Source organism: Miniopterus natalensis, chromosome 11 (genome assembly GCF_054644295.1).
Source record: "Miniopterus natalensis isolate mMinNat1 chromosome 11, mMinNat1.hap1, whole genome shotgun sequence".
NCBI classification, from domain to species: Eukaryota; Metazoa; Chordata; class Mammalia; order Chiroptera; family Miniopteridae; genus Miniopterus; species Miniopterus natalensis.
The window spans coordinates 73,652,988-73,680,145 of NC_142091.1; the positions used below are offsets into that span (position 1 = coordinate 73,652,988).

The 27,158-nt window shown below is 55.8% G+C and overlaps 2 protein-coding genes across 2 annotated transcripts; both read left to right on the forward strand.

Moving 5' to 3' along the window:
* The first annotated feature begins 891 nt into the window (after positions 1-891).
* On the forward strand, positions 892-9,137 carry TSGA10IP (testis specific 10 interacting protein). Its single transcript, XM_087822304.1, has 8 exons — positions 892-1,032; positions 1,808-1,941; positions 2,043-2,743; positions 2,899-3,046; positions 5,055-5,225; positions 7,897-7,996; positions 8,163-8,287; positions 9,002-9,137. Exons 1-8 carry the CDS (start codon positions 904-906, stop codon positions 9,135-9,137), a joined length of 1,644 nt encoding a protein of 547 aa, XP_087678430.1. The 5' UTR covers positions 892-903.
* Positions 9,138-10,229: 1,092 nt separating this feature from the next.
* Positions 10,230-20,852, forward strand: SART1 (spliceosome associated factor 1, recruiter of U4/U6.U5 tri-snRNP). Its single transcript, XM_087822003.1, has 20 exons — positions 10,230-10,588; positions 12,462-12,519; positions 12,914-12,969; positions 13,543-13,669; positions 13,795-13,900; positions 14,165-14,242; positions 14,356-14,455; positions 14,546-14,688; positions 14,809-15,015; positions 15,677-15,801; positions 15,882-16,018; positions 16,120-16,262; positions 18,059-18,232; positions 18,378-18,488; positions 18,899-18,986; positions 19,488-19,578; positions 19,688-19,823; positions 20,369-20,458; positions 20,569-20,690; positions 20,771-20,852. Exons 1-20 carry the CDS (start codon positions 10,276-10,278, stop codon positions 20,787-20,789), a joined length of 2,424 nt encoding a protein of 807 aa, XP_087678129.1. The 5' UTR covers positions 10,230-10,275; the 3' UTR covers positions 20,790-20,852.
* The last annotated feature ends 6,306 nt before the right edge of the window (positions 20,853-27,158 follow it).

A 27,158-nucleotide genomic window follows, 5' to 3' on the forward strand; every position in this document is an offset into this window, starting at 1 on the left:
TTGTGCCCACTGCCTTCCAGTAATGGTTAGTTATTATTACAGAAGTGAAAACAGACATTTACCAAGTGCACTGCCTTTGTAGTTTCATTTAATCCTTGCAGCAAACCGATGGGATGGGCCAGTTTTGCAGGAGGGGGAGAAGTGACTTGCCCAAGGTCACAGAGCTAGTGAGAGACCACTCCAGGGCCTCTGGCCTGCACAATGTCCCTATGCTGCTGGTGGTAGTGGTCAGCACCATGTGTCCTATGGGGATTTACCATGTCAAGGTTTTGGGTGCTGCTTAGAAGTTTGAGGTAAGACTTAAATGCTCCAACTCCCGGCAGAGCTTTCTCCAGCTCTGGTTTGCCTATTGCCTTGCTCCTGGACATGGCATTCAGCTTTCTGGCCTTTCCCATCCTGCCAGGGCCCGGGAGGGCAAGTGGTCTGAACAAGACCTTGTGAGAGTTCAGTTTGGCTCTCACAGGGTGTCAGCCAAGGCTGGGGGCAGCCCTGAAGGCAGGCAGAGGGAGAGGGCCTGCCTCAGGTGCCATCTGTCATCTTCGCGGAGTGCGAGGTCCCTTCCTGCTGGCTGAGTCTTAAGGTCCATTTTACAGATAGATGGGGAAACACAAGCCAAGCACAGGCAGGGGACTCACACCAGGTCGCGGAGGAGGCCGCAGAGGCAGGAGCGGAGGCAGGGGTTGGCCCTGGGTTTCTGGACTCCTAGGCTTGGACTAGTCCTCAGCACCCTGCTGAACTCTCCCCTCTGGAAGGAAGTTGACCTCATATACCCTGGCTCACCCTTCCTGGTCTGCTGTTTGCCAGAGCCCTTGGGACTGGCTGAGGACTGGTTGCCATAGAAATGGTGGAGAGGACAGTTCCAAGGCTGGCTGATGGAGGTGGGGGGTGGGGCAGGACACCAATATGCTAAACACCCACCAACAGTTGGTCAGGACCACATCGGGGAGAGCAGGGCAGGACCCCCGGCTCCAGGCTCCAGGGATGGACACAGGGCTGCTCAAGCTTCTGTCAGGCATCCCCCAGGCTAAGCAGGTGAGGTAGGGGGACTTCCAACTGCCCAGAGGCAGGCTGGCTCTCTTGGGTCAGGGGAGGCCAGGGCTGAAGGAGGCCCTTGAGAAGCCATGAGACTGAGCTGGGCCCAGTAGAGTCAGGGAAGCTCGAGGGGGGACGGGACCCTGGGGAGGCCTATAAGGATGGGGGTGAAGACGAGGAGGAGGCCAGGAGATGACGCCCAGGCTCCCGATGGAGCAATTTAGGGAGCACTGCGAGAGGAGCAGGGTTTGGAGAAGACAATGAATTTCCTCCACCTTCGATTAGCAAGTTTGAGGCCCTATGGGGCGTTCAGAAGAGCTGCGCAGGGCCCAGAGGCAGCATAGTGCAATGGTGACAAACCTGGGCTCTGGGGACAGACTCCACATGTTCACACATTGTTTGCGGGTAGTTTTTATCGCGTGCTGTACTACCAGTCAACGTAAAACGTGTAAATACGTTTCCCGCATACAATGTGTTCAGGTCCTGGCTCCATTTACTAGTCGTGTGACCTGAGTCAAATGACTTTACCTCTCTGAGCCTCAATGCTCTCATCTCCATGATGGGGGTGACCTACCTCACAGGGTCCTGGGGAAGGTTAAATGAGTTAATGCGTGAAAGCCTGAGCACCTCCTGAGCTGTTGCTGTTTTAATGTTATGAATCGAGGTAGCTATCAGCCAGTTTTAGGTGCAGGCCAAGGTGCAGAGAAGCGGAGGGCCTCCTGGGGGTAGTGTAAAGTGGTCTGGGAGCTGGGCCGCCTCTCCTCTCTTTGCCCAGGGGAGTCTTGGGAGAGGTAATGGTGTCATTCGGGGCCAGCGACAGAGATCTCAGAGTGCAGGGCAGACGACAGAGAAGAACCGGAGGCCCAGGGGCAGGAACAAGAAAGGCGGCGGCTGTGCGGAGGCTGAAGAGTAAGCGGCTGCGGGCCGGGAAGGAGGCTGGGGTTAGGCCCCGCTGGGGGCTGGGCCCTGACCCTGACCTCTGCCCCCGCCCCTGCCCTCTCCCTCCGCAGCCTCTTTCTCTCTCCTCCTCGGAAACCCTCCTTCCCTTTCCAGTGGGCCTGGGAGAGCTTCACCACCGATGGCCAGATCCCGGTTCAGCTGGGCTCCCACTCTGCCCCCGGCCACCACGCCCTGCCCTTGACCCCCGCGGTCCCCCAGCACAAGTCCAGCCGTAAGTCTCCTGCCAGCTGTCTAGAGGACCCCGACTTATCCTGGAAGATGAAGGTGCGAAACCTGGAAAGGAGACAGCAGCTCAGGGCCTGGGGCTGCGTCTCCACCTCTTCTGGCCAAGGGGAGGGCCAAGAGCTGGAGCTGCCGGGTGAGCTTGGCCTCCAGTCACCTGGGAAGAGGTCGGGATCAGGATCGGAGTCCGAGGAGGCTGCTGAGGAGGCCGAGAGGGGCCAGAGCCCTGGGGAACTGCTCCAGCTCCCCAGGAGGGGGTTGATCTTGGAGGAGGAATGGTTTGCAGAGGCCACAGAAGAGGGCGAGGAGGAGGAGGACAGGGCCCCCTCCAGGAGGACAGGCTCTTGGAGAACGGGGCAGAATTCCTGCGTGGAGGCCCCCGAGGAGGGTGAACTGCAGTGCCAAGGAAGCAACCCCGGCTCCAGCAACCCCCAAGGACCACAGAGGAGGAAGGCAAGGGCCACGGAGCTGGAGGGCATGTGGGACCTGGAGAACCTGCAGAGGCAGTTAGAGCAAAACTTGGACTGTGGTGAGTGTGAGGCTCAATGCCTGGGTTCCCTAGGAAGTTGCAGGGGTGGGGAGCCAGTGACCTGGGCCAGGTCTGGCCTGTGCTCCAGGTGCCAGGTGGAATTGCCCAATGGGCCAGGGGAAAGGCTAGTCCCTTGTTTCTCCCACTGTGGATAGGCCCCAAAAAGCATCCCTGGAAGGCTTTGCGAGTTGCGGTCCAGGCCTCCAACAGGAGTGAGAAGGCCCATGCCCTGGGAGATGATGCGACACTCCTGTTTGCCAACTTCCCTAACCGCACCTTCCACAAACGACAGGAGGCCACCAGGTAAGGTGGCAGGAGGGTGGGAGCCAAGGGCAGGGAGCAGAGAAGGAGCCAGTTCTCTAAGAGACAGTCATTCATCCTCTCGTTCATTCCCCCATTTATCCATTCACCAGTCTTTTGATCACCCAATCATCCGTCCATCCATCCATCCATCCATCCATCCATCCATCCATCCATCCATCCATCCATCCATCCGTCTCTCTGTCTGCTTGGCCAACTGTCTATTGACACAAGCAACTTTTCATTTACTTCCAATCTTCTATCCATCCATAATTTATTAATTAAGTGATTAATGCAACATATATTGAGCATATACTCATGCATCGTCAAGATATAAAGATAAAAAGACTTGGCCCAGACCTAAGAAGCTCAAGGTCTGCTGGGAAAGGAGACAGATGAGCAAAGCAACAATAATGGCAGTAGAGTTAGATAATTGTTGTACTTGGGGCTTGAACAAGAGACAGTGGGGGCAGAGGGGAAAGACTGGATGGGGGTGGGGGGCTGTTGGCATTGTCTAGGTGAGAGATGATAAGGGCCTGAACCAGGTAGCCATGGGAGTGGGGGGTGTCCATTTGGAGCCTGGCTCAGTAGGCCTTAGTGACCGATTAGAAGTGGTAGGTGTGCCCCAGCTGGTTTGGTTCAGTGGTTAGAGCGTCGGCCCGCGGACTGAGGGGTCCTGGGTTTGATTCTGGCCAAGGACACGTACCTCAATTGGAGGCTCCATCCCCGGCCTCGGTTGGGGCGTGTGTGGGAGGCAACCAATCCATGTGTCTCTCTCACATCGATGCTTCTCTCCCTCTCTCCCCCTTCCACTCTGAAAAGCAATGGAAAAAATATCCTCAGGTGAAGATTAAAAAAATAAATAAATAGAAGTGGTAGGTGAGAAATCATTCAGCCTTCTGAAAGTGCCCCTCAGTTCTTACCCTGTCACTGTCATCTCCTGCTTGAAATTCTTCCATGCTTCCCTGTGCCCTTGGGACAAAGCCCAGATTCCTTGGTAAGGAGGCTCCTGTCTCCCATGCCAGTTGGTCAGAGGGGCTGGACTGCCCCATGCTCTCCCTCCCTCCTCATCTGCCCAGCTAATTCAGATGCATCTCTCAACTCTCAAGTCAGAGGCCCCTCCAGGAAGTTCTCTGGGCTTGCCTCCACCATAGCTCTTGCCACGTGGCCCTGCACTGGGGCGCTGGGCTGTCTGCCCCTCCCTGCGCACAGCCTGAGGACAGGTGCCACACCTTACTCATCATAGCCCCTCTGGTTCCCTACGCAGGACTTGGCACATAGTGGGTGCTCAATAAATATGTGCTAACTGAATAACTGCATCTACCCCTTTGTCTATCTGTCCATCTTTCTGTCTGACCATGATTCAATTATGCATGTCTTCACCAATGTTGAGTTTCTATGTGAGGTGCTGTTCCAGCTGCTGGGGATACACTGGTGGTGAATGTATCAGGACAGATAAAAAACTCTGTCTTCCTGAGGCTTAATTTTACTTGGGAGGAAGGGTAATTAATGAGGAAATGAACAAGGTGCACAGCTAGAGCTGGAAGATAGCTGAGAGGTAGACGGGATGCTCAGGGAGCCTCTCTTTCCCTGACACCTGAGCACAGCCCTGGTTGGTGAGAAGGAACCGGCCACAGACCTGGGGGAAGAATGGTCCAGGCCGATCTAGGTGTTGTCTCTTCAACCATCCACACCATCCATCCGTCCGTCCATCCATCCATCATCCATCCATCATCCATCCATCCATCCATCCGTCTGTCCGTCCGTCTGTCCCTCCATCCATCCATCCCTCCATCCCTCCATCCCTCCATCCCTCCATCCCTCCATCCCTCCATCCATCCATTGATCACAGCACCATTTTGTTTTAGTTTTCTATCCATTCATCCACCTGTCTGTCCCTCAAGCCAAAATGCATTAACCCTGCCCCATGCTCCCCACCTGGCCCCTGACCCTCGCGGGCCTCTGTTCCCCGCGGACTTCTCCCATCCCCTTCGCCCTCCCCCGGCCCCAGGAGCCTGCTGCAGACCTGGGAGCGGCAGCAGCAGCAGGAGCAGCAGCGGGCGGAGCTGCGGTGGGCGCGCGAGCAGCGGGTGCAGCAGCAGGTGGCCCGCTGCCTGGCGGCCTACGCGCCCAGGAGGGGCCGGGGGCCCGCGGCCGCCCAGCGCAGGCTGGAGGAGCTGAGGTAGGGGACGGCTGCGGAGGGCCCGGGGGCGGGCGGCGGGGCCGCGAAGCCAGGAGGCCCGCACACCCGGCCCTCCCTTCCCCCGCGGGAGCCTGCGCTGCGGTCCTCCAGCCCTGCGGGCAGGCGGCGGCCCTGGACCCCGCTCTGTCGGTCAGGACAGTGCCACTCAGGAGAAGGGGCTGGGCCAAGGTCGCCCGGTAAATGACAATCTCTAAAGCTGACAGATGCTCAGATTAAATCTTCCCCGTGCTTTCTCACACTTCCAAGTCTGATTTCCAAAGCCAGGCATACTTACTATAAAAATCCAGATATTTCTAAACTAGTTGATGTAAAATGTGGACAGCACGTGTGGCCCCTCCTGGAGACAGCCATTGTTCGCGGTTGGTGAGGAGTCATCTGTTCTATTCTCTCCTTATATTTTGACCATTAAAAAACCCCTCAGAGCCCGGCCAGTGTAGCTCAGTGGTTGAGTGTCGGCCTATGAACCAGGAGGTCACGGGTACGATTCCTGGTCAGGGCACATGCCCGGGTTGCAGGCTCAGTTCCTAGTAGGGGGGAAGCAGGAGGCAGCTGATCAACGATGCTCATCATTGATGTTTCTATCTCTCTCTCCCTCTCCCTTCCTCTCTCTGAAATTAATCAAAACATATTTTAGAAAACAAACTCCACAAATGCATATTTAAAAGAAACTCTCTTTTAGACTTATAACAGGCTCATGAGGTAGGTAGGTATCACCATTCCCATGATTCTACAGATGAGGAAACTGAGAGCTCAAATAATTTTCCAAAGGAAACAAGTGAGCTGTGAAGCTGGGACTCCAACCCAGGCAGCCAGTTAGCCACCCTGCTGCACTGTCCTGGAGGGCTCGATACCCAGGCTCTTTTCCCAAAGCCCAACCTAGTGAAACAGGTAACACTCTGAGCACTGATGCCATCGACACTGAGTACCTACTGGGTGCAGCTGGCACCAGGGCAGCCCTTTCCATGCCTCACCTTCTTTCATTCTGGGAGATCCTTCTTTCCAGATCTCAAGTTCATAGCTTTTACTAAGGCAGGAGGCGTAAGGTTTCAAACTCTAAGGGGCAGACGTCGGTGAGAGGAGTGTTTCAAACAGCACCTTTCATTCTCTACTTGGGAGCAGGCATTTCCCGTGGGGCCTCTCAGCCCTCACGGCCTGTGAACTTTCCTGTCTGAGCTGCGTGGAGACTCTGCCCTGCTCAGGAGGGTGGGCACAAAAGAGGTCGCCCTGTGGTGGGGAGATGATGGACATGGCTGACATCCACTGACACGCTGCCTTTTCTTTTCTTTTTTAAAAATGTGTTTTTATTGATTTCAGAGAGGAAGGGAGAGGGAGAGGGAGACAGAAACATCAATGATGAGAGAGTCATTGATCGGCTGCCTCCTGCACGCCCCCTACTGGGGATCAAGCCCGCAACCCGGGCCTGTGCCCTGACCGGGAATCGAACTGTGACCTCCTGGTTCATGGGTTGACGCTCAATCACTGAGCCACGCTGGCCGGGCAGCACGCTTCCTTTTCACGCAGGGCTCCCAGACATGTGCTTTCTCTCCATTCTAACACAAACAGCATAAAGAATCAAGCAGGAAAAGGTACTGACACCACGGGCAGGACAGACGGAAGGCCAGTCCATGTTCCCCCTGCGCTACCCCCTGTAACTGCTATAAATTCCCTCTTGAATGGCGAAGACTCCTTTTTGCAGTAACTTCTGCTCCTGGCCATGGGTTTTCGAGTCCACCTCTTTTTGTTGAATGGAGGAAGATACCCTCCTTGGCTCATAGACAAGGATGGGGCCCAGCAGACTTGCTGAAGGTCCCAGCGTGAGTGGGAGTCTTCTCCCCTCCCATACTGTCTGTGGGTGTTGCCACCACACCCCACAGCTTCTCCTAAGGGCCTCACAGGATGCTTGGGCCTGCGTGTGATGTGGCCAGGGGGCCCCTCTTGCTGCCAGGAGGCTCAGCTAGTTGTGCACACATTTGGGACGCGTGCACACACTGGGTTTTATGAATGGGTTTGTGCTTCTCCAGTGGAAACTTGATCTTTCCAGGATGTGTTCTTTTATTTGCAGCACATTTTTTAGTTCCTCTGTCCCATTTTCTGAGCTGTCCGCTTATAAGAACCACAGCAAATGCTGGCAAGCTCACTCAATCCCTGCTATAGCACAGAGGAGAAAACAGCCCAGAGCCCAGCGCAGGGCTTTTCCCAAAGCCTCAGCCCACAGCCACAGCTTCCTCCTCACAGGGCCAGTGTGAGAAGGTGCAGGGTGCAGACGCCAGGAAGGCACAGGCTTTGCGAGCAGACACCCAGTTGCTCAGAAGCCAGCACTGGCCGCTCTCCCCTGGGGGTGGTTGGGAGGGTGAGCGAGCCCTGGCTGCTCAGCCTGGAGGCTTCAGCTCGGGCTCAGTATCTCAGGTCCCAGCCGCACAACCTTGGTAAAGTCCCTCAACCCTCCTGAGTCCCAGGGGAGTCATGAGCAAAATGGGGCAAATACTAATTCCTCCACCACTGACCTCAGGAGGAACCCAGGGCGAGGACAGAAATGCAATGGCTTTATAAGGGAAGGGCGGGAGGACATGAGGTCCTTAGTGGAAGGAGCGGCTCAGAGTGGGGATGGGTTGTGTCCATGGCAGCTGCCCAGAGGCCGGTCTCCCCACAGGCGCCAGGAGCGGCAGCGCTTTGCTGAGTACCAGGCCGAGCTGCAGGGCATCCAGCACCGGGTGCAGGCCCGGCCCTACCTGTTCCAGCAGGCCATGCAGGTGAGGGCTAGCGCCCGGCTCCGTGGCTAGCGAGGCGAGGTGGAGTGGGCCCCTTACATGGGACCCCAGGCTGCTGCCCATCTGGAAGCCCTGGGACCCCCTCAGTAATCAGAGCCCCACTTGTCCTTGGGGCCCTGGTGCACAGTGGGATTCCCTTTCTCCTCAGGCCAACGCCCGGCTCACCGTGACCCGGCGCTTCTCCCAGGTGCTGTCAGCACTGGGACTGGACGAGGAACAGCTGCTGGCTGAGGCAAGAAAGGGGGACACCAAAGGCACCTCCCGGAAACCCAGGTGAGGCCGTCCAGCTGGCCAAGAAACTGGCGCTGCCCAGCTGTGGGGAGAAGGACCATCACCAGCGCTCTGGGCCCTGCAGGGTGCCCTCCAGCAGTCCCCCTGCCCCCCTTTAGCTTGTGCTGGAAGTCTGGGGGAAGGCTGAGGAATTCCGTGGGCAGCCAGCCACACGGAGCCACCCTGAGTCTAAGCGTCAGTCCTGCCCTGTCCACCCTCCCTCCCCCTCCATGACCTGGAAGACTCTGCCACTCTAGCAGTCAGCAGGTACTTCCCCAGGCTCTGTCCTCCCTGTCCCCTGAGTGAGGTGGGCCAGGGTTATTCCCCCCACTTCTCAGTGAGGAAACTAAAGACCTGAGGGGCAGGGTCTTGCCCAAGGACACGGCAGTAAATAAGCAGCAGAGCCAGCCTGGGAAGCTGGTGCCGTCTGAGTGGCCACGCGCCAAGCCTCCATCATGGGCTGGTGCCATGCCAGTCATCCCGTGTACTGCCCTTATGCTTTAGAGCAAACTGGAGCAGAGCAGGGACTATGAGACCTAATTCATAGGAAGGAGCTGAGGCTTGAAGAGTCACTTCCCCAGGTCTCGCAGCATAGGAGCCATATTTGAACCCATATCATCAGTGACAACGGCCTTTCCCCTCCTACAGCCCAGGTACCATTGGGTGTGGGGTTGGGGAGCTGCAGAGTCCAGTGGCTTCTATCTTTCCATCTTTAAGGAGCCACAGGTCAGTAGGGGAGAGAATGGAACACTCTTCTCCGAGCCCCACAAGGACAGAAACCACCGGCAGCCAACCTGAGAGGCACTCCACCCCAAACTCGGACTGGGAATCCAGTCCCTTAGATAAAAATTAAAGGCTTTATGGAAAATACTGTGTGGGATTTCTGGTGGTGGTGGGAAGAGACTGTAGGTTGGGAGTAGGAGGTGGCAGGTGGGTAGGCAACAGGTTTGGCTTGTCCCCCCACCCCCAGGGGCTCTGGCTGTTCCAGCCACCAGCACCCTCAGCCTGCCTCTGCTCCTGAGTGGAGCATCTCACAGAGCAACAGCTGCGACACACTGCTGTCCCCCCCCCATCTTATATGCTGGGTCCTAGAAATTCAAGAATGAATAGTACAGGATGGCCTCTGCCTTTGAGAACTGCCAGTGCCATGGGGGAGTAGGGCGGACCTTTAAAGGGGCGCACACATCACACCGTAGCAGACGGACCTCCGCACAGGGGCCGCCAGAAGGAGCAACTGGGGGGTCAGGAGACACTGTGTGAACCGGGCTTTTAACTTTAAGTAACTTCAGGTTATAGCTTCTCTACTCAAGAAAGAAAAAAAAGCTCACACACACAATTGTGCCAAATTTTGTACCCAATTTCAGAGGTTCACAGACACAGCTCTTCTGCAGTTCACAAATCGCAGGTTAAAAAACCGAATCCAGAGAACGTGGGAAGGCAGCATTTGCCGACAGTACTGGTTAGAGGGACTCGGCGGCTGGGCTGTGGAGCTCGGCGTCTCGAGCTGAACGTGCTGGTTCGTCCAGCAGCCGATGGAGGCACGATCCCGGGGAGTCCACCGGGAGGACGCCCTATTGGGGAGCTGTCCTCGGAGTCCGTGAAACAGTGAGCGTCCGGGGCTTGGGGTGTGCAAGCGGCGGGAGGCGGGGAGACGCCTCCAGCCCTGGGGAGGCAGGCTCAGAGGCCCTCCAGGTCCCCATGGTTTGGGACCGTTCTCCAGACCGCGTCCCAACCAGGTCCGCGCACCTGAGGGAGCGCACGCGCAGTCGGACCGCCAGCTCCAAGACCTCTCCCCAGTGCAGCTGCGATTGCGCATTCCGCTCCAACCCCGGCCTTCCCGTGAGCCTCCGGGGCAGCCTCCAAGGCGAGCGACGGAAGCAGCCGCTCTTGGTTTCCGGCAACACGACCGCGGCCTCAGGGCGACCCGGAAGTTTTCCCATTTTGCGTTGTCGGGCCTCGGTGGCTGCCGGGCTCCGGGCAGACGTGCCACCATGGGGTCATCAAAGAAGCACCGCGGGGAGAAGGAGGTGGCCGGGACGACAGCGGCGGCCGGCACCGGGGGCGCCACCGAACAGCCGCCGCGACACCGGGAGCATAAAAAACACAAGCACCGGAGTGGCGGCGGCGGCAGCAGCGGTGGCGAACGACGGAAGCGGAGCCGGGAACGGGGGGCCGAGCGTGGGGGCGGACGGCGCGGGGCCGAGACAGAGGCCCGCAGCGGGGCGCACGGGCGGGAGCGCAGCCAGGCCGAGCCCTCCGAGCGGCGCGTGAAGCGGGAGAAGCGCGACGACGGCTATGAGGCCGGTGAGGGCGGGGCCTGCGCAGGGGGCGGGGCGGGCGGCCGGGGGTCTTGGGGCTGCCCGGGGTTCCCTGGGGCTGCCCGGGGTTCCCTGGGGCTGGAGGTAGTGCCGGCCCCGCACGCCAGGCGGAGGCATCCGTGGGCTGGCCTTGTCAGCGCTTACTAAAATGTCTTCTTACCAGCGTTTGAGATTAAAGGTTGTCTTCCTTTACTGAGCTCTGCGAGGGCAGAAATTTTGTTTTCCTCAATTGGCGCATCACAGGCCCTCAATAAGTGTAATGAGTGAGTGAATGAATGAATGAAGTGGCCCCAACATGTACAGAGGCAAGAGAAAACCTGGTACTGGGTGGGCGAATCACGTAAGGCTCACGTTGGAGACACGAGGCTGTGAGGTAGGGCTCCAAATGCGAAGGGCCCTGTAGGTCTCACTGAGGAATTGGAACTTTGTCCCGAGCGCAGTAGAGCCATGGGTTTGAATTGGGGAGTGAGCTGACCACATGCGTCTTTGCGAAGAGCGCTGCGCTGGGTGCTGGCTCAGGGGTAGTCAAGGCTGGAGGCCAGGCGTGGCCGGCACCGGGGCAGCAGCCCTGGGGTGGACAGACTTGGATAGATTGAAGAGGTGGTTTGGAAGAGGAATTAACACACCTGAATGAGGGTGGAAAGGAAAAGAAGGAATTGAGGATGACTGGAATTTTGTCTTGAGCAACTAGGTGGGGGGGGGGGGTGTCATCCGCTGAAGTTGAATTTGGAAAAGAAGCAGCCTTCTGAGGCAAGATAATTAAGTTTTGGAGAGTGTTGCATTTGACGTGTATGGGAGAAACCTGTGAGAAACCCAGGGTTTGGGCTGGATAGAGCAGTTTGGGAGAGGTGGCAAAGAGCAGTTTGAGAGTGGGGAGTGAGAAGCTGGGGTCAGGAGTACAACCTGAGAAATGCTAATATTTTAGTAGTAGGTGGAGCAAAACACTACAGAAAAGGAGGTAGAATAGCCAAAAAGGCAGGAAAACCACAGAATCTTGTGTTATGGGATCTATGGGAAAAGTGTATTGTTAGAAGAAGGAAGTGATCAGAAGTGTTACACACCACAGGGGATCAAGCAAAAGCAGGAAAAGAATCCATTGGATTTAGAAATAAGGAGGCTGGAGACCTTGAAGAGACTCTGGAGGCACTGGGATCCAGGGGCCAGGTGGGATAAAGGGGAGGAGGCAGGTTGTGGGGTGGGAATGCAGGAAGGATGAGCGCGTGGTGGCGGCTGGTTGGGGGAGCTCCATCTGAGGGTGTTGAGCTTCTCTTTGTTCAGTGAAGTTATTTGCTGTTTGTGAGGTGGATGGAGGAAGTTTGAAATGCTTCTTTATCTCTGTGTTTGCAACATCCAGTACAGAGTAGGCACCAATAACTGTGTTTCTTGACTGCATGAATTGCAGAGGACACGGTCATGCTGCCAACATGGCCCCTGCCTTGTGGGGGAGTAACAGACCCAGAAATGACCAACTGTGCTGTGGAGTTTGGGGAGAGCAATTCATTCTGATCAAAAATTGAATAGGACTTCATGCACGAGGTTGCATTTGGATAGGGCTTCGTCAGAGTGAGGCAATGCGGGGCTGAAAACAGCATACACAAAAGGGAAAGGGTAGCAAAGTGAGGGATGCAGAAAGTTGGGTATTTTGGGTCAAGAAAGGCAAGTATGTAGAAGAGGTGGGCTTCCCAGAGATGGAGACTCAGGTAGAAGGAGTTACTGGGGTGGGAGATTGCTGCTGTTTTCTGGTGTCTCAGCAAAGCCTGGTGCTGGTGAAGGGCCCTCTTCTTTGGCCCCACAGCTCAGGCCGAAGATACGGCTTCTTGGCTTTGTGTTCAGCTCCTGAGCCATGCTTCTTGTTCCAGCTGCCAGTTCCAAAACCAGCTCAGGAGATGCCTCATCACTTAGCATCGAGGAGACTAAGTAAGTGCTACCTCCTTTGTCTCCACTTTTCTGTCTGAAACAGGTAGGGCTGCAGCAGCTGCCTTAGGGAGGCTTTCACATTCGAAGGCATTCTGGCTGTATCTGGAAGTGCCATGTAAATCACAGTAGTCAACCATTTGAGTTATAAGAGGACACTAATGCCCGAGAGGAAGTCTGGCATTCCATTGGCTAGGGACAGGCCAGGCCTAGCGCCCGTGTTCCCTGATTTGGAAACCAGTGCCCTTCCCAGTGTCCTGGGCTTCCTGGGTCAGACCCTGTGTTTGGGACCCTTAGGACCACTCAGTCCCATCCTGTTTTCACCCGTCTATCCAGAAATGCATTTGGTTCCCCGTTTTTTTTAACAGCTCCTAACACTTGTATCTCTTGTCCTCAGTAAACTCCGGGCGAAGTTGGGGCTGAAACCCTTGGAGGTCAATGCCGTCAAGAAGGGTGAGTGTGTGGCTGAGGATGGGGGTGAGGGGGGGCATTTGGCATAGAGGAAAGTGGTTAGAGCATAGGTTCAGTACCAGCTAGTGGTCTTGTATGTGTACTTGCTGAGAGGAATGGGATTCCTTGCTTTCATGATGGCGCTCAGCTCCCTCCCTCCCTCTTTCCTTTTTTAGCTTAAAGAGAAAGAGAATTTATTAGTGAAGCAGTGGGACTGAGAGTGGCTACTCCACAGACAGAGCAGCTCAGCATATTCTTTAAGTTTGAACACTTGGCTTTGCCTCCTCACTGCCTGTGTGAGAGATTTGCACAGTTACTGCATACTGATTGGAACTGTATGGGTGTTGGGTTTTAAGCATGATTTGAGGGGCTTTGGAAGGCAGAGAGGGTCTCACCATGCTGTGTGGGGTGACACGGGAGTGTGGGGATGAAGTGGGGGTAGGGAGGTGAAGGTTCCTTCCCCCTCCTCCTGGCCCCTTCTGGCCCCCTGAGCTGGAAGGGGGCAGGGTGAGTGGCTCCCTCCTCTCCCCACCAGCCATGGGCAGGCATAGCCTCACGTCTGGGCCCCCCTTCCAGAGGCGGGCACCAAAGAGGAGCCCGTGGCAGCCGATGTCATCAACCCCATGGCCTTGCGACAACGAGAAGAGCTACGAGAAAAGCTGGCGGCTGCCAAAGAAAAGCGCCTTCTGAACCAAAAGCTGGGGTGAGGGGGTCCCAGCCAGAGTGGGCAAGGGAAGGGCTGCCAAGGAGCTCTGCCAAGGACCTCTGCAGTTGGGGTGGGGGAGCAGGAGCAGGGCTCCCAAAGGGTCACTTTTCTTCCCTCCTCAGGAAGATAAAGACTCTGGGGGAGGATGACCCCTGGCTGGATGACACTGCAGCCTGGATCGAGAGGAGCCGGCAGCTTCAGAAGGAGAAGGACTTGGCAGAGAAGAGGGTGAGGACCTGGCAGCTGGGGGTGGTTGCTCCATGCCCCTGGTGGTCTGACTAGCTGGTGAAGCAGGAGGCTGACCCCTGGGAGGTGAGGCTGGGCTCAGAGAGGTATGAGGTTTGTGGTCAATGGCGTCTGCTTTGGATTCTCAGTGGCTTGCCTGCAAGGCCTGCCCTCTTTGCACTCCCATGTGATAAAGTCCTGTGTGTCTTCAGGTGAACCTGAATGGCCTGAGGTCATAGGTCACCCCCTTCCCTGGCTGTCCCATAGGCCAAGCTGCTGGAGGAGATGGACCAAGAGTTTGGTGTCAGCACTCTGGTGGAGGAGGAGTTCGGGCAGAGGCGGCAGGTGAGGTTGCTGTGGCAGTGGATTGGGAGTGGCACTGCTGTCCCTGATGCTGGGATCCAGAGCTGGGTGGTTCAGGGCTCCTGACTCTGCCAGACTTTCCCCCTCCCTTCTAGGACCGGTACAGTGCCCGGGACTTGCAGGGCCTCACTGTGGAGCATGCCATTGATTCCTTCCAAGAAGGACAGACCATGATCCTTACCCTCAAGGACAAAGGTGGGCTGAATAGGGTCCTCTGGTTGGGGGCACAGGCACTGATGAGCTGAGGGCGAGTGTGAGTGGCCCCTGCCTCTGCCCTGTCCCCAGGCGTGCTGCAGGAGGAGGAGGACGTGCTGGTGAACGTGAACCTGGTAGATAAGGAGCGGGCAGAGAAAAATGTGGAGCTGCGCAAGAAAAAGCCCGACTACCTACCCTACGCAGATGATGAGAGTGTGGACGACTTGGCACAGGCAGGCGGGCGGCATGGGGCTGGGGCAGGGAGCCTTGGCAGTGGGGGCTCTGAGGAGTTGGTGGCTCTGTGGTTTTTCACCAGCCAGGCTGGCTCCTGATATGTACCCCTTGCCTTGCAGCAAAAACCCCGCTCTATCTTATCCAAGTACGACGAGGAGCTGGAGGGCGAGCGGCCGCGCTCCTTCCGTTTGGAACAGGGCGGCACTGCTGATGGCCTTCGGGAGCGGGAGCTGGAAGAGATCCGGGCCAAGCTGCGGCTGCAGGCTCAGTCGCTGAGCACGGTCGGGCCCCGGCTCGCCTCCGAGTACCTCACGCCAGAGGAGATGGTGAGCCCTGCGGCCACCACCCACACTTGTTATTGGTGCAGTGGTGAGCTAAGGAGGGAGATCTGGTCTTCTAGCTGTGCTCAGTCCTTGTGGAGGAACAGTGATTGGCAGCCCTGGGGAGATGCCTGGGAGGCAGTGGGTGTAGACAGAACAGGAGCTGTGAGCCAGATGGATCAGCCTTTATGTTCAGGCTCTACCACATGGCCAGCTTGTGCCTTGGGTGAGTCCTTTAACTATGTGTCTGAGGTGCCCCTTCTGAAATGGGGATGGTAGGAGACACCTCTCAAAGGCTGTTGCAGGGGTTAGTGATACTTTGGTGAGTCGTGGTTTTATAGCTGTACGTAGATTTTGCTGTACGTAGATTTGGGATGACTGAACACAGAGGTAGCTGGCTCAGTAGACTGCATGGCTAAGTGGCTGAGAGCAGGACTCTGGGACCACGCTACCAAGATTCACAATCCCAGTTCTCCCCCCTTAGTTGTTGGGTGACATTGGGTGAGGTACTTAACCTCACTGCCTCAGTTTCCCTCATCTCAAGCGGTGGGGTGGTACTCACATGCACCTCACATCTTGTTTCTGTATAAGAAGTATTCATTCTCATGGGCTCGTGGCACCTGCCCTCTCCTTCTGCTTCACGTCTCCTCTCCTCCCCTCCCCTCAGGTGACCTTTAAAAAGACCAAGCGGAAGGTGAAGAAGATCCGTAAGAAGGAGAAGGAGGTAGTAGTGCGGGCCGATGACTTGCTGCCTCTTGGGGACCAGACTCAAGATGGGGACTTCGGTTCCAGGTGGGCTTGGACACGGGTGGCGTGTGGGGCCTGGGCTGGTCTAGGGGCCGACGCTCACTGTAGAGGTCTCTTCCCCCAAGACTGCGGGGCCGGGGTCGGCGCCGAGTGCCCGAGGGAGATGAGGAGGCCCAGGAGGAAGAGGAGGAGAAGGAGCCAGTGCCTGAGCCCCCACAGTCGGATGACACTAGAGTGGAGAACATGGACATCAGTGATGAGGGTGAGGGGATCCAGCCTGCTGAGGGTGGGTGGCAGGGGCCGGGAAAAGAGCCCAGGATCCAAGAGGACGATCTGAGCAGGCATCTCCTGTGTTTCCACCAGAGGAGGGCGGAGCGCCGCCACCTGGGTCCCCTGAGGTGCTGGAGGAGGATGAGGCGGAGCTGGAGCTGCAGAAGCAGCTGGAGAAGGGGCGCCGGTTGCGGCAGCTTCAGCAGCTGCACCAGCTGCGAGACAGCGGTGAGAAGGTAAGGGGGCCCTCGAGGCTGGTGTGCGCCTCAGCAGGACTGAGTGACAGGCGTGTCTGTGGTGACCTGTTCTTACGAGGCTGCACCTGCATTCCAATCCCAGTTTTCCTTTTTGTTTAATGTGTTATTTGTAGATTTTTAGGTTTCTGCAGTGTTTCACTATATAATGCTTTAGTGGTCATATCCTTCCCTGTTTTCTTTCTGTGCATACATGTTGCATGCCTACTGTGAGTAAGGCAGAACAGCTTGACTCTAGAGTCCACATTTTTAACTCTACATCTCCTCCGTAGGGGGAGAGTGGGGCTGGAGAGAGGACAGAGCAGTGAAGCAGGATTGCTCTCCACTTGGGTAGAGGCGGGGCCCCTGCGGAGGAGTCAGAGAAGCAGCAGTCCTGATGTAGGAGACAGACTACAGGAGTTAGGTGTCACCAGAGCAGGAAGGGTTTTGAGGAGGAGTAGGGTGTTTTCTAACACCACTGAGATGCAGTCAGGTGTGTCACAGTTGAAACAGTTCCAGTGATTTCAGAGGATTGGGAAGAGGTGGAGGTGAGGAAGTTAGGGCAGGACCTTGAGATACATAGAGCAGGAGTGGGCAGACTTTTTGTTAAAGGCCCTGAGAGTGAGTATATGAGGTTTCAGGGCTTATGGTCACAGTCAGAATTGCTTAGGTTCTTGGCCATTGTAGCTAAAGCAGCCACAGACAGTTCATAAATGAATGGGCATGACTGTGTTCCCATAAAACTTCATTTATGAGAATAGGTAGGGGGCTGTGGTTTGCCCTCTCCTGCTCTAAAGAGGCTCACTTCTGTCATGTGACTTATTTCTCAGTGAGTCCACACAGTCCTGTGTGGCTCACTTTCCTATAACGTTTCTAGGGAGCCAAAGCAGAGCCTGGCTAGGCAATCCCCTCTTGCTTTTTGTGTCCAAAGCCTGTTGTTTCATTGTCCCCAGCTTTAATAAATGAATTCTCAAAATAAGAAAGAAGTGTAATATAATAAAATGGAAGGGAAGGGGTGCAGAAGTGGATGTGATGACTAGAAACTTCTCCAAGAAGGTTGCTGTCAGGGGCAGAGTAGTGGGGATGTGGGGTGGAGGATTTTTCAGGGAGGGGAGATCCCACATAATCCTTGTTTGCTGATGGCAGTGACACAATAGAGGAGACAGTGGGTGCCGTCGGGGGATAATGTTAGGAAGAATTTTGAGGGGCCTCAGAGCCATTCCAGGGAGGAGGGTGGCCTGAGTAGGAGCAAGGCCGAGCCTCTGTGACAGGAAGGAAAGTGGGGGTGGGTGGGTGCGAGGGTGGGGATGGGGCATTCAGAGCTGAAAGCATGTGGAATTTCCACAGGGTATCTGAGTGCCCTGTGGTGTCAGGGAAGGGGTTTTGGAAGAAGCGATGTTTACAGAATCCTGAAACAGCAGTTCGTCAGAAGAAGGGTGGGTGGCAAGGAATTGGCAAGAGAGGCTCCGGTGTGCTCCAGGTCCTGGAGGTAGTGGTGAGGTCCTGTGTGAGGCTGAGGTAGTGAGTTGAGGAGCTTTGGAAAAGGGTCAGCACGGGCCTGGTCATGAGGGCCATGTAGGATTTTGGATATTGACTCAAAGGGCAATAGGGAGCCATTGGTAATTTTGGAGCAGATGGGTGGTCTAGTGAGATAGGTGCAGAGTGGAGACCATCACAGGTCCACTCCAGGCAGTGGGAATGGCTTGTCTTGCTCCAGCAGGGAGGATCTTGGGTTCTTGGGTCTCAGTGGCACCGCCCCAGGAACTTCTGGGTTTGCCCACAGCTGCTCCCTCCTCCAGGTGGTGGAGATTGTGAAGAAGCTGGAGTCCCGCCAGCGGGGCTGGGAGGAGGATGAGGATCCAGAGCGGAAGGGAGCCATCGTGTTCAATGCCACCTCGGAGTTCTGCCGCACGCTGGGGGAGATCCCCACCTACGGGCTGGCCGGTAACCGGGAGGAGCAGGAGGAGCTCATGGTGGGTCTCCAGGCAGCACCACTTCACTGACCTCTGCTCTTGGCTGGGGCCGGGGGTGGGCAGCTGTGTCGGCCCCCGTGGTCCTCAGTGACGAGCCTGTGTCCGGATGGGCTGCTGGGGCTGACGCTGGTCTCCTGTCCTCCAGGACTTCGAACGGGATGAGGAACGCTCGGCTGCCGGCGGCTCCGAGTCTGACGGGGAGGAGAACATTGGCTGGAGCACAGTGAACCTGGATGAGGAGCAGCAGCATCAGGACGTGAGGAGGGCGGGGCGAGCCGGGGGCTAGGAGGGTGGAGGGCAGGGGCCATGCAGCCTGGGGGTGGGCTGGGAGGGTGGGAGGGCAGGGGCCATGCAGCCTGGGGGTGGGCTGGGAGGGTGGGAGGGCAGGGGCCACGCAGCCTGGGGGGGGGGGGGGGGCTGGGGCTGGAGGCAGACACCTGGGCTCCAGGCCCGGCTCTGCCCCTTCCTAGCTCAGGACCTTGGGCAGGTTACTCTGTCTTAGAGCCTTAGTCTCCTCGCCCATAAGTGGGGTCCATAGGGTTAGCATGAGGATCAAATGAGCCATCTCGGCACAGGCCCTGGGGCATGGAAGGGACCAGAGTCGGATGTGTTGGGTAGGGAGTGAGGAGTCCATGGGCCCACTGACCACCGTGTGCCACCCCCTAGTTCTCTGCCTCTTCCACCACCATCCTGGACGAGGAGCCCATCGTGAATAGAGGGCTGGCAGCTGCGCTGCTCCTGTGTCAGAACAAAGGTAAGGGGCTCCAGCCACTGTGACCCTGCCGGAGCCTGGGTGCTATGACAGCCTGGTGCTGGTGTGGCTTTCCTGGTCCCCTCTGCTTTCTTTCTCTTATCCCCAATGCTGAGCCGCTCCTTTTGCACGTGGTTGTGGGGCAGTCATGGGAGTGCGTGGCCTGCTCTGCATCACCCCATTCTTGTTGGCTTTGCTCACATGTCCCCTACAGAGCACCACCTCCCCCAAGGCTCACTGTCTCTGAGGAAGAGTGGGGGACTGGAAGCAGGCCAGGCTGTGGCAGAGACCCTGGCATCAGGACCCCAGCCCTGCCGTTTACTTGGTTGGGCCCTGCCCGGGACCTGATTGTTCTGTCTACACAGGCCTGATGCCTTTACTCCCGCAGCGTGGCTGTGAGGGTCCCACAGTGCCTCTCTGCAGTTGGGGCGTCAGGCCTGCACTGGGGCTGCGCCCCTGTGATGGGGTGGACAGCATGGAGCCTCACCACCTCCCTCTGCCCAGGGCTGCTGGAGACAACAGTGCAGAAGGTGGCCCGGGTGAAGGCACCCAATAAGTCCCTGCCGTCAGCAGTGTACTGCATCGAGGACAAGATGTGAGTGTGGCAGGGGTGGGGGCAAGGCCAGGGGCTGGTGCCAGTTCAGAACTCCCAGAACCCAGGCGGGGTGGGGACTGGCCCTGAGGCCCTCTCTGTCCGGAACCAGGGCCATCGATGACAAGTACAGCCGGCGGGAGGAGTACCGGGGCTTCACCCAGGACTTCAAGGAGAAGGACGGCTACAAGCCTGACGTTAAGATCGAGTATGTGGACGAGACGGGCCGCAAACTCACGCCCAAGGAGGTGAGGGCCTCTGAGCCGGAGCCAGGGCACCACGGGCTCTGCGCTCAGCCAGCACTGGCTGCGGGCCCTGGAGAACTGCCGGGACCTCTGCGGTGGGCATAGCAGTCCCCCTCTCAGGCCTGGCGGGAGGGTTGGGCAGGTGCCTCGGTTCCTTTGCTTTCACCTGCCCCCTTGGTGGCTTGACCTGCCCTCAGGGTCACCATTCTGACGGGCAATGTCTAGGCCCTGGACCAACCCTGTGGTCTCATTGACACTGAGCTCCTGCCTGCCCTCGCCTGCCTCCTGCCTCCTCACCATCTCCACCCTCACCTAGCGGCACTGTCCCCGGGCACTTCCCGGGTTTGCTGGCCTCTCCCTTCATTCTATGTGTCCTGGGCCAGCTCCAGCCCAGCGGGTCATGGGAGATCCAGCGCAGCACATCCATCTCCTGAGCCTGTCTCCCCTTCTCCTGCCCCCTTCCCACCACCCTGGCCCAGGTGGGCAACCACTCCTCCCCACTATGTGGGGCACAGGCAGCTCTAACACAGATCCTGCCATGTCCCCAGGCTTTCCGGCAGCTGTCCCACCGCTTCCACGGGAAAGGCTCAGGCAAGATGAAGACAGAGCGGCGGATGAAGAAACTGGACGAAGAGGCGGTGGGTGGCCCATGGGGACAACGTGGGGGTGGCTTCCACATCAGCTGGTGCTGGGGTGGCTTGTGGGCTGCGCTTCTCCTACCTAGTGCTGACTGGCCGTGACCCCGCAGCTCCTGAAGAAGATGAGCTCCAGTGACACACCCCTGGGCACCGTGGCTTTGCTCCAGGAAAAGCAAAAGGCCCAGAAGACACCATACATTGTGCTCAGCGGCAGTGGCAAGAGCATGAACGCGTGAGTGGCCGGGCGAGTGGCTGGGCAGCAGAGGGCCTGGGCTCCTGCACTCCAGCCTCATACCCTTCTTTTCCCCGCAGGAATACCATCACCAAATGAAGCGGCTCCCTTCCGACCCCTCCCCAGCTTTAATATTAAATAAAGTTCCCTCCTTATTTTTTCCTCCCTGGTCATGGTGCAGATTCCAGGGTTAGACCTGGGAGAGGCAGGCAGTGCTGGGAGGAGCATGGACACCACTCTTAGGCAGGCTCGGTGGTCAGCTCTGTGACCTCAGGCAAGTCACTGAACCTCTCTGAGCCTTAGTTCTGCCATTTGTACACGATGTCTTGTGAAGATTAAGCGAGCTCATTCATTCATTCATCCACCTGGAAATCAGAAGTGAACAAGACCCCTCTGAGGTGGCTTAGAGTCTGGCCTCTGCTAAGCCACCAGGTGAGACCTGGTTGTCAGGTGACAGGACTAACTAAACAAGATGAATGGAGAGAACTAGCCTGGATCCTCTAAGATAGTCCTCCACCCCCACCCCCACCCCCATCCTAGCCAGCTGAGACCATGCCAGTGGTTTATCTCCTCAACCCCCACATGGTGGCACAGCTCTGGCCCATTGTCAAAGGTCACGCCTTATGCTCTGCGAGGCTGGCTTTCCAGTTAGAAATGGAAGGTATTTTAGAGACTCGGGCGCCTGGTCTCTCCTAGCTTCCAGGTCCCAGGACTGGCCAGCCTGGCAGGGCAGGGGCAGATCTACACAGAGTGGAGGTGTTGCCACGTCCTTGTGCCCCCTTGGTCTGTGGAGGAGAGGGTGAGTCAGCTCCGGGCAGGGTCCCTAGAGCGCCTCCCAGGAGCCTTGTCCCAGGAAGGGCTACAGCGGGAAGAGTTACTGGAGTGAGCTCAAGGTGGCTGGCCGCTCTGCCGCAGGCGCGCCAGAGCCCTGTGAGAGGGGAGGTGACAAGTGGCTCCCATAGGAGTTGGACAGAACCGGTGTCCCGCCATCACCTATCCCTAAATACATTCCAGATGGTTCAGATTTTTTAAAAAGTGAAACCAAAAAAGAAAAAAGTGAATTTAAAAAAATAATCGGGGCAGAAAAATGGAAGCAAAGAGCAAAACACAGTTGCCTTGACCACTTGCTCTTGATGACGTTTTTGCGTGGCAAGCTCGCCCAGCAGTCACTCTTGTTTGAGCTTGTCTCCCAGTTTTGAGGTCTGGTTCTGATGTGATTTGCACTTTGGCTCTGTCCTCAGGTCCCTCAGGGAGGTGTCCATGGGTGTCTAGAATGGGCATAGGATTTGGGGAATCGGTCCATTTCTCCCAAAGCCTGTGAGGCTCAGCTGGTTTTGGCAGGCAGTCCAGTGTCCCTGGCCTAGCTCATGGTGAAACTCATGCTTTATCCAGTGCAGGAAGTGGCCTGTTAGGATGCTGTCACCATTGTCAGAGCCAGAAAAGTGTAGAGCAACAGGGGACCAGGGTTGAACTGACCAGGTTTGGCCCAGGATTCCTCTTAACTCTGACCCTATTGACTGGGTAGACAGTAAATGGTGAGCCAGGGACTTGGAAGGTCTTTCAGACGCGGGCTCCTCCTCTCTTCTCCTCCCCGGTTGACACCATCTGCCTGCTTCCTTTTCTGTCCTGTGGCTGCTGAGCCCCAGGCCGGGTGCTTGCCCTTCCTGCCCTGATGCATCCTAACCCCTCCGCAGACTGCCTGCCCACCTGCTGGGCAGCGAGGCAGCAACCAGGAAGCTCAGCCGGAGGAGGCAGGAGGGGCCAGGCACCACCGAATCCTGAGGTCCGAGCCCCAGGAAGAGCATGCCCCCCCGCTCTGCTACTGCTGCTCAGTGGTGGGGCCCCAGCAGTAATACTTCCCTGATCCTCGGGAACTGGGGCAGTGATGCCTCCAAGCAGGCTGGTGTGGGTCAGAGAGCTCTTAGTGGGGGCCTAGGGGTGAGCCAGCTGGCACTAACTTGTCAGGGTGCTTTTCCATTTACTCACTGGCTGGCTGACCTGGGGCAACAACTTACATTGAGTCTTGGTGTTATCTGCAAAATGGGGGGCGTGATCTCAGGCTTGTGGGGCTGGTGCAAAGCATAGCTGAGAACATCTGTACTTTCCTTCCTTCAACAAATACATACATGTGAATATTATCATATATACAAATAGAAGAATGCGATGAGATCTGGGATTTGCTTTAAGTTACTCCAATGTTAAAAACTCGTGAAGAAAATATGGGGGGTGGGTATAAGGTGGGACTAGCAAGATGTTGATAGTTACTGAAGCTGGGTGGTGGGTACAGGGTTCATTATTCCATTCTGTCTACTTTCGAGCATGCTTAAAAATCCTCATTATAAAACTTTGTGTCAGGAGAGCTAAAAATGTTGGCTTAGCAACACAAAAATGTACATATGTTCAGCCAAAGACACAAACGAGTGTTCAGAACAGCACTATTTATAACCGGCCCAAACGACACAACGCAAACGTCCATCAACAGACGAAGAAAGAAATGGGTATTTCTGGGACATGAAGGAGGTAAAGCCCAGACATAACATACATACCATCTGCTTCTATTTAATACAGAACCAGGCAAAATTAATCGGCGCTATTAGAAGTCAGTGTATTGTTTCTCAAGGTAGAGACAAAAAGAGCAAGAAGGACCCGAGGAGTGACGCTGTCCTAGGGCAGAAGATGGATGTCCCAGCTCAGACAGCAGTTGCTTCCTGCACCTTCCCGCTCCCCTTCAGGCTCTCAACAGATTGGACTGGATGATGCTTATCTGCACTGGGGGGGGGGGGCGCACACATGACACTTCCCTTAGTCTACTCATCCAAATGCTCCCCTCTTCCAGAAACAGCCTCGCGAACACCCAGAAATAATGCTTTACCAGCTAGCTGGGCATCCCTTAGCCCAGTTAAATTGACACATAAAAGTAACCATCACAATGAGTCACCGAAAATGGTCTAGAAAATGACAAACAGAATCCGGTTTCTGTTCTGTGCAGGCAGTGCTGTCTGCTGTCCTGCCTCCTGTTGTTCTCCATCCTGGCTCCGAGTTTCCAGCACCTTCTCTTTTCAAGCTGGCTTGGAAGTTCCTGTTCCGACTTTTTGGATTACCCGCAGTGTTTTCACGTGTTAACAGTCTAAACTTAGTCAATAGAGCCTTCTCCTTTCCAACCATACGGAGCCCTCAGAACCCTTTGTTATAGCCGCTTCCTTTGGTCTCGGGTGTTTGTTCTGCAGAACCTGGTCTCAGCTTTCAGAAGCAGCCCCAGATTGGCATCAGTAATGAGCGTGCTCCTCGTTCCTTCTCGCTTCTCAGATCTCTCCTTTGTGAAGTTCATCTTCCAGGGGTTCCTTACCTATTGGTGATAAACTCTCCTCCGCTGGCTTCAATGTCGTCACCTTGGTATAGGATGGGGTGGCTGGCCTCGCTCACTGGGCCATGGTGAGGGTCAAAGTGGCCCTGCCTTGGCTGTTTCTCTGAGGCCCCAACACCCTAGGAAGACAGAGTTGGCCTCACTCAGGGCCTCCACTCAGGCAGGCTGGGGCCCAGCCAATCCCACAACACCCCTCCCTGACTTGAGGCACCAGGTCCTGCCATCTCGGGTTATTCTCATCAAAATCCCTGAGCCTAGCATTCCAGGGCCTGCACCTTCCAGACTTAACATGTCCAACACATGTACCATGTTACCTGCCCTTCCTCGGACCCCTGGTCGTTCCCTCCTCTGCACCTGCTCTAGGGGACACAGAGAAGCCAATTTCCCTCTGTGCCAATATATGCTCTGTCTTGGTGAGTGGAGAAGAGACAGGAGGGGTTCCCAAAAGTGTGTCAGCTCTGGGTAAAAGAGGGGGCCTCACTGCAGAGGCCTCCTCTCACAAAACTCTCTGTGGCCACAGATGATATACAGGATTGATAAGATGGACCCTCATTGCCAAAATGCTAAATTATGGGAGCTATTAGGTGACTCGTACCTACGTGAAAGAGGAAGGCACTTGGAGGTTCAGACGTGAGGCAAAGATAGATGAGTCCAAAAGCTCCACCAGTTTCTAGAAGGGGAACAGCTGCAATAGTGGGGTGAGGAGATCCCTGGGAAGAAGACCCCTTTAGAGATTAGAGTTCTGAGGTCTCAGCCCCTCCGCTCACCCCGTGGCCACCTGAGTCCCATGCTATTTTCTGAAGCAGGGTTTCTGGGGGGGGGACACACACAGCCATGGACATTGCCAGGAGAGGTCCTGCACCTGATCTGGGTGCTTTAATACGAAAGAGTAGGGCAGCTCCCACCTCTCTCCAAGAGTTCAGAGCACATGCTGGTCTGTATGTGCCAGAGGGAAGGGACTGATAACAGCCCTGGGGGCGGGGAACCTGTGTTCCCTGTGCTGGACCCGTCACAATTGCTGTTGGACCCTTTGGTTGGACAGAGACACTTGCTACTGGATGATGTAACTGGGATGGACGGTTTGTATGCTGCAGCCCAGTCAGTTGCTGACTTGCAGGTTGGACGTGCTTACCGTGACCCCTGCTGGTAGCTTCTAGAAATGCTGCCTGAGTACGGAGCCAGGAACTGATCACACCTCCTCACGCTGCGGAGGTCCTGGCGCCGGAGCCGCAGTGGTCACAAGGGGAAGAGTGTGCTTCCCCAAGAATGAACGAGAGCAGGCCCAGCACCGTCTCCACGCCCCACAACCCGGGACGGCTGGCAACAAAGCTGCTGCTACTCGGCGCCTCACTGAACTGGCGAGGGCTACGAACGGAGTGGACATTTAGCACTGTCAGACTACCAGAGCAGGAACTGAAAAAATTGCTGCCACCGCCGGTGGACAGCGTGGGTTTCTAATGCTTTATTCCCGGGTCACTGGGCAAGGCATGCGATGTGCCTCTACAGCTTCCATAGGGACTTCGGCTTCTCTTGCAATGTGTCATTGGACCACGTTCAAACACGTGAGCCACTGTTGGTGTCTTGACTTTCCATGACATTGGTGATACTATGACAGCGGTTCCTACCGAGGAAACATTTCACCGGCCTTGCAAGCCCCTCAGACACTGGTGGGTGAGCAGAGATGGTTGGGCCACGCATGGAGACAAAATCCGGGAGCTGCAACCCAACTCGGTTCCTTGGGAGACAAGGAAGCAACTACTGGGATCACTGCTGGCCCGACGCCTCCGACTACAGAGAAAGGCCCCACACCACTTTGGCTTCTCTGTACATTTAAGGCGGCACACTCCACATTTAACAATTTTACAAAGGCCTCTATACTGGGCCACTAGTCAAGAGACCGAGTCTGAGTGGGCCCCTCAACAGGTAGCCTTGAAGGTCAGGAAGCTGCCACTGAGCCAGCCTCCTTCAGGTGCCAGGGACTGTCTCAGCTTTGGAACTTGCATCCCACCAGGACTCACTGGCCTCCAGGGCTTTTGCCTTTATGGACTTTTTCCTGCTGCTGGGAAGTGCAAACTCCCACCTATCACCCACACCGCGTGCTGGCCCGATGTCAAAGCCAGCCCCTCAACACTGCCTGAGAGCTTCCCTGGCACGGAGGCCCGACCTACCCACACTCTTGTCTACCACACACTGTCTACCCACACGCCTGTCTACCCACACGCCTGTCTACCCACACGCCTGTCTACCCACATGCCTGTCTACACACACACATGTCTACCCACACATGGGCAGGTGGTATCACCCCCAGGAGCAGCCCTTTAACAATGGTGGGAGTTGATGGGAAAATACCCCACTGCCTGGCCCCCCTGGGGCTATCGCTGAAGTAGCTTCCAAAGGTCTCTGTAGAGGAAATCTGTAGTGAACTCAACCTGATATGAAAGAAAGAACATAACAGAAGGATACCCAACAGAAAAGATACACCTGAAAAGCTAAGAGACACGGAAGATAGGAGTAAAGGCGCCAACATCTGAATACTAGGAATTCTACAGAAAAATATAAACATGGAGGGAAAACATATTTGAAGAAATAATGGAGACAAATTTCCTGGAATAATACAAACACAAAGCACCTTGGATCAAAAAACCCTGAAGAGTGCCAAAAGGAGAGAGAAGGAATCACCACACCTACATACTCATACAGAACTCAAAGAACATCAGAGACAATGCTTACGGGAGAGAAAAACACATCATATACATGGGAACGAGAATCCAACTGACATGATTGTCCAATAGCAACACTGGATGCAAGAAGACAAAGTAGTATTTTGAAAGTATTGAAAGAGCCTTGGTTAGAGCATCGTCCCAATATGCCAAGGTTACAGGTTCGATCCCCGGTTAGGGCATATACAAGAATCAGCCAATGAATGTATAAATAAGTGGAAAAACAAATTGATGTTTCTCTCTCTAAAATCAATAAAAAAATTTAAAAAACCACAAAGTACTGAAGGAAAAGAATTTAGAATCTATAACTTCATATCCAATCCATACTGTCTTTCAAATATAACAGATGGGTCCCAATTATTACAATGAGTTAAATAAATTAAA

What these genes read in the sequence shown, in the direction of transcription:
- TSGA10IP (XM_087822304.1), top strand. Translation starts at nt 904, where the DNA reads ATGCTAAACACCCACCAACAGTTGGTCAGGACCACATCGGGGAGAGCA. An exon ending in GCATCCCCCAGGCTAAGCAG is followed by an intron (nt 1,033 to 1,807) that starts GTGAGGTAGGGG and finishes CTCTTTGCCCAG; the next exon opens with GGGAGTCTTGGGAGAGGTAA. An exon ending in GGCACCTCCCGGAAACCCAG is followed by an intron (nt 8,288 to 9,001) that starts GTGAGGCCGTCC and finishes TCCATCTTTAAG; the next exon opens with GAGCCACAGGTCAGTAGGGG.
- SART1 (XM_087822003.1), top strand. Translation starts at nt 10,276, where the DNA reads ATGGGGTCATCAAAGAAGCACCGCGGGGAGAAGGAGGTGGCCGGGACG. An exon ending in TGCGAGACAGCGGTGAGAAG is followed by an intron (nt 16,263 to 18,058) that starts GTAAGGGGGCCC and finishes TCCCTCCTCCAG; the next exon opens with GTGGTGGAGATTGTGAAGAA. An exon ending in TACTGCATCGAGGACAAGAT is followed by an intron (nt 19,579 to 19,687) that starts GTGAGTGTGGCA and finishes GTCCGGAACCAG; the next exon opens with GGCCATCGATGACAAGTACA.